The 10,196-nt window shown below is 45.1% G+C and overlaps 1 protein-coding gene across 4 annotated transcripts in view; it reads left to right on the forward strand.

The window, feature by feature from the left end:
* Window positions 1-3,404, forward strand: part of EBAG9 (estrogen receptor binding site associated antigen 9) — a 37,285-nt gene extending 33,881 nt beyond the window's left edge. For all 4 annotated transcript variants that reach the window (XM_063924499.1, XM_063924500.1, XM_063924497.1 and 1 more), the window contains exon 8: window positions 2,937-3,404. In XM_063924499.1, coding sequence (XP_063780569.1) covers window positions 2,937-3,057 — 121 coding nt within the window. In that variant the 3' untranslated portion in view covers window positions 3,058-3,404. The remainder of the gene's footprint in view (window positions 1-2,936) is intronic.
* Window positions 3,405-10,196: the final 6,792 nt, after the last annotated feature.

A 10,196-nucleotide genomic window follows, 5' to 3' on the forward strand; every position in this document is an offset into this window, starting at 1 on the left:
AAAAGTACTGAGAATTATAAGACGGAGGGGAGTGAGAACTATACTCGTGGCTCCGGATTGGCCAAGAAGGACTTGGTACCCGGAACTTCAAGAGATGCTCACGGAGGACCCGTGACCTCTACCTCTAAGAAGGGACCTGCTCCAGCAAGGACCCTGTCTATTCCAAGACTTACCGCGGCTGCGTTTGACGGCAGGGCGGTTGAACGCCGGATCCTGAAGGAAAAAGGCATTCCGGATGAAGTCATCCCTACCCTGATCAAAGCCAGGAAGGATGTAACCGCAAAGCATTATCACCGCATTTGGCGAAAATATGTTGCGTGGTGCGAGGCCAGTAAGGCCCCGATGGAGGAATTTCAACTAGGTCGATTCCCTGCATTTCCTGCAAACAGGAGTGTCTATGGGCCTAAAATTGGGGTCCATTAAGGTTCAAATTTCGGCCCTGTCAATTTTCTTCCAGAAAAAACTAGCTTCAGTTCCTGAAGTTCAGACGTTTGTAAAAGGGGTACTGCATATACAGCCTCCTTTTGTGCCTCCAGTGGCACCTTGGGATCTCAATGTAGTTTTGGGGTTCATAAAGTCACATTGGTTTGAACCACTTGAATCTGTGGAGTTAAAATATCTCACATGGAAAGTGGTCATGCTGTTGGCCCTGGCCTCGGACAGGCGCGTGTCAGAATTGGTGGCTTTATCCTGTAAAAGCCCTTATCTGATCTTCCATTCAGACAGGGCGGAATTGAGGACTCGTCCTCATTTTCTCCCTAAGGTGGTTTCAGCATTTCATCTGAACCAACCTATTGTGGTACCTGCGGCTACTAGTGACTTGGAGGACTCCAAGTTGTTGGACGTAGTCAGGGCCCTGAAAATATGTTTCCAGGACGGCTTCGGCCAGGCGTGTATCAGAATTGGCGGCTTTGTCATGTAAAAGCCCTTATCTGATTTTCCATATGGATAGGGCAGAATTGAGGACTCGTCCCCAGTTTCTCCCTAAGGTGGTATCAGCTTTTCACTTTAACCAACCTATTGTGGTGCCTGCGGCTACTAGGGACTTGGAGGATTCCAAGTTACTGGACGTAGTCAGGGCCTTGAAAATTTATGTTTCCAGGACGGCTGGAGTCAGGAAAACTGACTCGCTGTTTATCCTGTATGCACCCAACAAGCTGGGTGCTCCTGCTTCTAAGCAGACTATTGCTCGTTGGATTTGTAATACAATTCAGCTTGCACATTCTGTGGCAGGCCTGCCACAGCCAAAATCTGTAAAAGCCCATTCCACAAGGAAGGTGGGCTCATCTTGGGCGGCTGCCCGAGGGGTCTCTGCTTTACAACTTTGCCGAGCAGCTACTTGGTCAGGGGCAAACACGTTTGCTAAATTCTACAAATTTGATACCCTGGCTGAGGAGGACCTGGAGTTCTCTCATTCGGTGCTGCAGAGTCATCCGCACTCTCCCGCCCGTTTGGGAACTTTGGTATAATCCCCATGGTCCTTACGGAGTTCCCAGCATCCACTAGGACGTCAGAGAAAATAAGAATTTACTTACCGATAATTCTATTTCTCGTAGTCCGTAGTGGATGCTGGGCGCCCATCCCAAGTGCGGATTGTCTGCAATACTTGTACATAGTAAATCGGGTTATTGTTGTTGTGAGCCATCTATCCAGAGGCTCCTCTGTTATCATGCTGTTAACTGGGTTCAGATCACAAGTTGTACGGTGTGGCTGGTATGAGTCTTACCCGGGATTCATAAATCCTTCCTTATTGTGTACGCTCGTCCGGGCACAGTATCCTAACTGAGGCTTGGAGGAGGGTCATAGGGGGAGGAGCCAGTGCACACCAGGTAGTCCTAAAGCTTTACTTCTGTGCCCAGTCTCCTGCGGAGCCGCTAATCCCCATGGTCCTTACGGAGTTCCCAGCATCCACTACGGACTACGAGAAATAGAATTATCGGTAAGTAATTCTTATTTTAATGAGCAAGAAATTCTGACAAATTGATGAATTCATCTAAATGTTATCTGTATACAGGAAGAGCTCTGATTAGTAGGAAAATGTGTGTATTATACAGAATTATTATTATCCTTTATATGGCGCCACAAGGGTTCCGCAGCGCCCAATTACAGAGTACATAATAAATAATCAAACAGGAAAACAGCAACTTAAGGCCCATACACATTAGACATCTTTAGACGTCTAACGTTTCCCCCTCCCGGGCCGGCCGGTCGGCGGCCGCCTGTACGCACTGAGCGATATGACCGCTCATATCGCTCAGTGACGTCATGCCCCCGCCAGCCCTGCATGAAGGTCGTGGACGACAGTCCACATCCTTCATGCATGCCCTACTGACAGCGTCGATCGTTGCCGACCCGCGGGGCCGCGCATCGGTCGTCGCTGGCGGCATACACACTTGACGATAAAATGAGCGACGTCGCTCAAGGAGGGGGAAAATGAGCGACGTCGCTCATTTTATTAAGTGTGTATGGACCTTTACAGTTGATGACAGTATAGGACAAGTACAGGGTAAATAAACATAGTTACATCAGCAGATGACACTGGAATAAGTAGCAGGTGGCAGAAGACTGCTGGAGTTGATGCAGTTGAATATTATTAAAGTAAGAAAGGATAAGCACATGAGGGAAGAGGGCCCTGCTCGTGAGAGCTTACATTCTAAAGGGGAGGGGTAGACAGACAGGGGTGACACAGATGGGGTACATAGAGAGCGTAGATCAGAGACTAATGCACCTCCTGCTATAATGGATTAAGCATAGCGGGTGTTACACCGCGACCTCGATATGGGCACTTATACCTCTATGACCTCCACAATCCTTCAGTTTTACAGCAGGGGCACAGTATCAGGTGTGTAATAATCAGTATTGTAACTGAAATGAAAATAAGTTCATTAAAAAATATAATATATATTTTTTTTTTTTCTATACAATTTATCACGCAGACAGCAGAAAATAGTTGAGCGGGAAAAGAGAACCGCAGAACAGCAAAGAAAAAAGATGGAGAAAGAGGTGCAGCGGCACATGAAGAAAGATCAGAACAAAATCGGAGTGAAATTATCCTAACAGCTGACGGGAGATCTGGATGCAGCGGACGGCGCGGATTCATAAAAACATTTCCACGCGTTTTACGATGTTTTCATGCTAAGACTCTGAACCTGGATAATGGGAACATTCACAACAGGTGGTGGCTGGGAATTAAGGAAACCGGGAACCTGATTATTACCTTTTTTTTAAGACTTTGGGATCTTACGCCAGATCACGATCGCCGTCTCAGACTAGCGCATGGGACTTTTTTAAGATGTAAAGTTAAAGGAAAATAAACTGGGTGTAAATAATTGATTGCTCCATTATGCTCAATGCAAATATGTAATTACTGAATAAATAATTTTAAAGAGATTGCTATAATGTAACCGTTCCATTCTGGTGTATTTAATGATTTCACGGCTCCAGGAGCCAGGCAACTAATGATAGATAAATTATTCTGTGACGCTGCAATGTCATCACTTGGGAACAAGTGGAAAAGGAGTGTCGTGTGATCGTTACTTTCACCATTAGATGGCGTGTGGGAGCTGCATGGGTGTTTAGGCCTCTTTATTTCTGTCTGATGAAGGTGATCTAACTTAAGGTGGGTAAACACTGGGCGATATATCGGCCGTTCAATAGAACGGCCGATATATCGCGGGTCCGTCGGCCAGTGTGTATGGGCGATATGTCTGAACTCGATGTATTGGCGCATTGCTGTGTGTGTACGGGTGACTAGCCAGCCCGCCCGTACACATGCTGCGGCAGCTGGCGGTGATTGACAGCTGAACTGGCCCGCCCAGTTCATGACGTCAGTCCCCGACGGATCGGCTAGTGTGTATGCACAGCACACTGCCCGATCCGTCCATAGATATATCTGCAGATCAGTTGATCTGCAGATATCTCTATCAGTGTGTACCCACCTTTACTATATCTACTATTTTATCCCGGCAACAGCAATCCTTCTAAACAGGTTCATCTGTAGCTGCCTGTGCAGAGTCCCTCAGAAGCCACCTTGAGGATGTGGACCCACCACTATAGGAGGTCTCCAGCAGGATGAAAGGGAAATTCTTTCCCATTCCATTATCCACTGGTCTACAAGGCTGCAAAACCTGCCTTTTTAAAACTCACCTCTTAGTTCACAGCTATTAACCTTCATCACCCCTCTGTCTTTCTGTCCTCTTCTCCCCATGGACCTACTTCACACAGGTGCTACTCATCGTTATGATCCCTGTCTTCTCTATGGCTTCATCTGCAATTCTGTGTCCGGCTTATACTCTATCAAGTTGTTGAGTGGTAATTGCATAATTTTTGTATTGTGTAGGTATATATTTATTTTTCCTGTGCATTTGTGTAATAGTGTTTACCCCTTATGCACAGTCCTGCCAGCTAAAGGTGATGGTGATATGGAATATTGTCCTTGTTGGCCTACTGTAAAAAGCATGAGGACACCTGTCAGGCGTATGCTCCATTTAAATAGCTCAGTGCTTCTTTCCGTTACTAGTGGGACTAGCTTTTGTTTTCCACTAGGCAACCCCACCTGATGCTCAATCTCCGCTTCTGGACCAAATTGTCGAGTCCACAACAATGTTCAGTTTGTAGCATGTAGGATGGACAAACTGACCTTTCATGGCCCATATAAAGAAAAATAGATAGTGCGCTGTCAGGAAGCTGCTGGTGTATGAGGTGGTAAATCCTCAATGAAATAGATAAACAATACAGATAGTGGTCACCAGCGCTAGGTTGTAGGAAATAAAAATAATACTCTGATTTAAAACAAACTCGGGACGGTAGGTAATGTTGAAAGAAATATGTAATAAATTTAATAAAAGTAATATTTTTAAAAATCACAAATGCCTAAACATCATAGTTAAAAGTTAAATGATCATATAAAGTGGCACATCCACATATACCCTCAATACAGGTTTAATCATACCCCGGCTAGGACTTCCTCTGGAATTAGGTCCCTGAACTTATTTTAGGAGAATTTGATGAAAGCAGTGGAGTAATAGAATGTCCCTTTTAAGCATACCAATGCAGGCGTTTCAAGTGGATAGGGAAATCTCCAATTTCTCCTCAAATGGAAATGTCCAGGGAAATGCTGTCCAATTAGTGCCGTATGGGTAGTGAAGATGAAAAAAGTCCAGCGATGTTGAGGGTTATTTTGAGGATGTGACCGGCAGTCTCTAACTCAACGCGTTTCGCTGGTGTTGACACCCAGCTTCCTCAGGAGTGAATGTTAGAGTGCTGTCCTTGGGCTCCTTATAAACCCTGGGCAATTTGATAAAATTTTAGGCACCTGATAAACAATTTTTTCAACAAAAACCTGACCGTCCAAAAGTATAAAAGTAATACACTGTTCATGTTAATATTGGTCTCACATGTGTATAAATTATTTTATATCTAAAAACGAGTATTAGAAAGTATTTAAAAAATATCTTTATTTTGAGTATAGTTTCCTACTAGTCCGGTCATGTGACTGAAAATGGTCACATGATCCGTTTGTTGTAACTGATAGGTCCTTACAGGTCAGATGGCTAGTCTGACCCAAATCGTCATTCTGCTTTGTTGGTGCGCATGCGCCAGGCGCGCACATACCCGCACTCGTCATGTAAAGCCGGCGGCCCCCACCACGTCGCGAGGCGCGTGACATTGATACACGTGACTGATCACGTGATCGGAGTCACAGCGTCGCTCCATGGCAACAGGCCGCACTGAACATAGCGAGCACGGACCGCACACGGCTCGCGCACGCGCAGCAACCAATTCAAATAGATAAAGCAACTGTAAACATATAATAATAGGTCTACCGAACTATGATGTATACTGATGATCATTTAATTAAAGCACAAGCTATAGATGCATTCATGTTAATCAGTAATATTGAAAACATGCAATAATGTTCAAAGTCATTTACTTGTGAAATTACACACTTGTCTTTGAAGAATATTATTAATGATACATTAATACCTACAGGTGGTGATAAACTACTCATTATTGTGAGTCACATAAAAAAAGAGAAGAGGCAATGAGAGAACAGTTCTGAAAGGGTGAGGGACATATAATCAAACAAATAAGGATCATTATTTATATACTGACACAATATAAATAGGGAGGAACAAAGGATAAGGGAAGATAATACATTTTATAATATTTAAACTACAGAATTGAGTTCTATTGTCTCATTGAGTCCGTCAGGGTGTAATGAGTTACACTTCAACATCCAGTAGACCTCCCTATTGCATAATTTTCTAAACCGATCGCCACCTCTCACTGTGGGTGCGATATATATTCTAAGCACACAATGGAAAGGCCACTGGGGTCATTAGAATGCATATCATTAAAGTGTCGAGAGACACTATGTGTAGTACAATTCTTCAAGATATTGCGACGATGTTCCATAAACCTCGTGTGAAGTGATCTTGTAGTTCTTCCTACATAACATAGGTTACAGCCACATTTCAGAAGGTAGATTACAAATTTTGAGTCGCAGTTCGTAAAAGATTGTAATATATATTCCTCATTATTAGATGGTAACTGTACGGATGTCGTCTTTCTTGGCATGTAAGAACACATAATACATCTTGTTTTACCGCATGTTTTACCGTCCTGAGTTTGTTTTAAATCAGAGTATCATTTTTATTTCCTACAACCTAGCGCTGGTGACCACTATCTTTCATGGCCCATGCATGTCAATAACTGAACTACTTACCTTGCTGCAGCCTCTGCAGAGCTTGACACCCACCATTCAGATGTAGTCTTCCGACCAGTTAATTTTCAGCTACGTAGACCAGTGAAGCGCGCTCTATATTACTGTTGGTGTTTACAAATTCTTTTTCCGAGACCTACACTATGGGAGCTTGAGGAAATTCCTGCAGGATTGACCTCACTACACCAATCAGTATATCATTGACCCACCTAGCATTTGACCGCCCATTTAATACTTAACTCATAAACATTGCTTATATAAGGTGACACTTTGATCTGGGTTTCTAAATATATATTGAATGTTGGATAGAAGCTGGATCACCTAAAGATTTGTACATATTAACTTTACCATCCCACTGCAGGACTGGTAGAACGGTACAAACTTTGATTACCGTCCTTACAAAGAGAAATAAAATGTTTTCTGCTATTTGCAGTCAATGGCGCCTTCTCAAGCCTCTACTGATTTTTTATTTTATTTATTTTTTTATTTATTTTTTTCCCCTGTTTTAACTTTTACATGATCGCAGTGGTATTTTGCGTCTCATCAAATAGCCTGCTCGGGACTGCCCTCTTCTGACAATGGGTTCCATTCAATTCAATGCAAAATGAAAAGCGTTGGGAATTAGCTCCTGCTGCTATTAAATTCAGCGCGATGTTAAGTCGGATAATGCCCGTCCTTCCAGACTAAACAGGGTGTTTTGTCGGGAGCATTGGCATTCTCCGACTTAAGTACCCAGCATATTGCTGTTTCTGCCGTGCTAAGAGCAGAAATCAGCATTGTGTCGGCACTTATGTCGGATTTCTGCTTGCACCCTTCCGGGGGTGTGATAAGAAATTCTGTCGTCCGCTGTCACTGCACACTGAATTGAATAGCCCCAGGAGCTAATTCCCGGTGCTATTTAACTGTCATTGCATTGAATCGAGCCCTGTGTTAGATTGTAATAGAATTCAGGAATTGGCTAAACATGTTGCGCCATTTTAAAAATGGAATAATTAAAACATGCTTATGAAACATTACATTAAAAATGCTCACCTGAGGGTGTTTTATTCAGGTGATAACTGCGACATAGGCCTATGTAAAATTTTACAGTGTATCAGCGTTGGGTATGTCTTACCGACGGTCAGTATACTAACCGCGGGATCCCGGCAAAAGAATGCCAGCGGTGGGCGAGAGCAATGAAGCCCCTTGCGGGCTTGGTGGCGAGCTGTGCTGTGTGAGCGCAAAGCAGCCCCTTGCGGGCACAGTGGCGAGCTGTGCTCGCCACAGGTTCTATTTCTGCTCTATGGGGGGTATTCAGTTGTTTAAAAAGTCAGTTAGGAGTCTGTTTTTTCCTATCTAGTAGACGGGGAAAAACAGACACCCAACCGACTTTTCAAACAATTGAATTCCACCCTATGGGTGTTGTGGACACACGAGTGGGAATAGTCCTTGCTAGTTGGCATGCTGACTGTCGGGAAGTCGATTGAGAGGGATGTAGGGGTCGGTATTTTGTCACATAACTAGATCCCCTGTATCACAGAGGGGCGCTAAACTGTGATTTCTCTGACGTCCTAGTGGATGCTGGGGACTCCATAAGGACCATGGGGAATAGACTGCTCCGCAGGAGACTGGGCACATCTAAAGAAAGCCTCAGTTAGATTTCTGTGCCCGGCCGAGCTGGATGCACACTAGGGGCTCTCCTGAGCTCCTAGAAAGAAAGTATAGTTTAGGTTTTTTATTTTACAGTGAGACCTGCTGGCAACAGGCTCACTGCAGCGAGGGACTAAGGGGAGAAGAAGCGAACCTACCTAAGTGGTGGTAGCTTGGGCTTCTTAGGCTACTGGACACCATTAGCTCGTCGTCCGTTCCCGGAGCTGCGCCGCCGTCCCCCTTACAGAGCCAGAAGCAAGAAGGTCCAGAAAATCGGCGGCTGAAGACTTCTGTCTTCTCCAAGGTAGCGCACAGCACTGCAGCTGTGCGCCATTGCTCCTCATGCACACCACACACTGCGGTCACTGATGGGTGCAGGGCGCTGGGGGGGGGGCGCCCTGAGCAGCAATATGAACACCTTGGCTGGCAAACTGACACCATATATAACCCCAGAGGCTATATAGGTGTATATTAACCCCTGCCAGATATATTAAAATAGCGGGAGAAAGCCCGCCGAAAAAAGGGGCGGAGCCATCTCCCTCAGCACACTGGCGCCATTTTCCCTCACAGTTTCGCTGGAGGGATCGCTCCCTGGCTCTCCCCTGCAGTCCTGCACTACAGAAAGGGTTAAAAAGAGAGGGGGGGGGCACAAAATTAGGCGCAGTATAGAATATATATATGCAGCTATAAGGGAAAACACTCTCTATAGGTGATATCCCTGTGGTATATAGCGCTCTGGTGTGTGCTGGCATACTCTCCCTCTGTCTCCCCAAAGGGCTTTGTGGGGTCCTGTCCTCTGTCAGAGCATTCCCTGTGTGTGTGCTGTGTGTCGGTACTGCTGTGTCGACATGTATGATGAGGATAATGATGTGGAGGCGGATCAAATGCATGTGAATGGGATGTCACCCCCTGCGGGGTCGACACCGGTGTGGATGGACTTATGGAAGGAATTACGTGACCGTGTCAGCTCCTTACATAAAAGGTTTGACGACACAAGACATCCGGCTACTCAGTTTGTGCCTGTCCAAGCGTCTCAAATGTCATCAGGGGCTCTAAAACGCCCGCTACCTCAGATGGCAGACACAGATGTTGACACGGATACCGACTCCAGTGTCGATGACGATGAGACTAGTGTACCTTCCAATAGGGCCACCCGTTACATGATTGAGGCAATGAAAAATGTATTACACATTTCTGATAATACCCCAGGTACCACAAAAAAGGGTATTATGTTTGGTGACAGAAAACTACCAGTAGTTTTTCCTGCATCTGAGGAATTGATATGAGGTGTGTGAGGAAGCGTGGACTTCCCCCGATAAGAAATTGATAATTTCTAAGCAGCGTACCCTTTTCCGCCAGAGGATAGGTCACGTTGGGAAATACCCCCTAGGGTAGAAAAAGCGGTTACACGCTTATTAAAAAAGGTGGCACTACCGTCACGGATACGGCCGCCCTGAAGGACCTGCTGATAGAAAGCAGAAAACTACCCTTAAAGCTATATACACACACATGGGCATTATATTGAGACCTGCTATTGCCTCGGCATGGATGTGCAGCGCGGCAGCTGCGTGGTCAGATTCCCTGTCGGATAATATTTATACTATAGATAGGGACAATATTTTGCTGAAAATAGAGCATATAAAAGACGCTGTCTTATACATGCGTGATGCACAGAGGAATATTTGCCGACTGGCATCACAAATAAGCGCTATGTAAAACCATTGCCGCCAGGCGGGGGTTATGGACTCGGCAATGGTCGGGCGATGCCGATTCAAAACGGCACATGGAAGTTTGCCCTATAAGGGGTTGGAACTGTTTGGGGATGGTCTTTCAGACCTCGTTT

The sequence above is a fragment of the Pseudophryne corroboree genome, chromosome 5 (assembly GCF_028390025.1).
Source record: "Pseudophryne corroboree isolate aPseCor3 chromosome 5, aPseCor3.hap2, whole genome shotgun sequence".
In the NCBI taxonomy this organism is placed as follows: Eukaryota; Metazoa; Chordata; class Amphibia; order Anura; family Myobatrachidae; genus Pseudophryne; species Pseudophryne corroboree.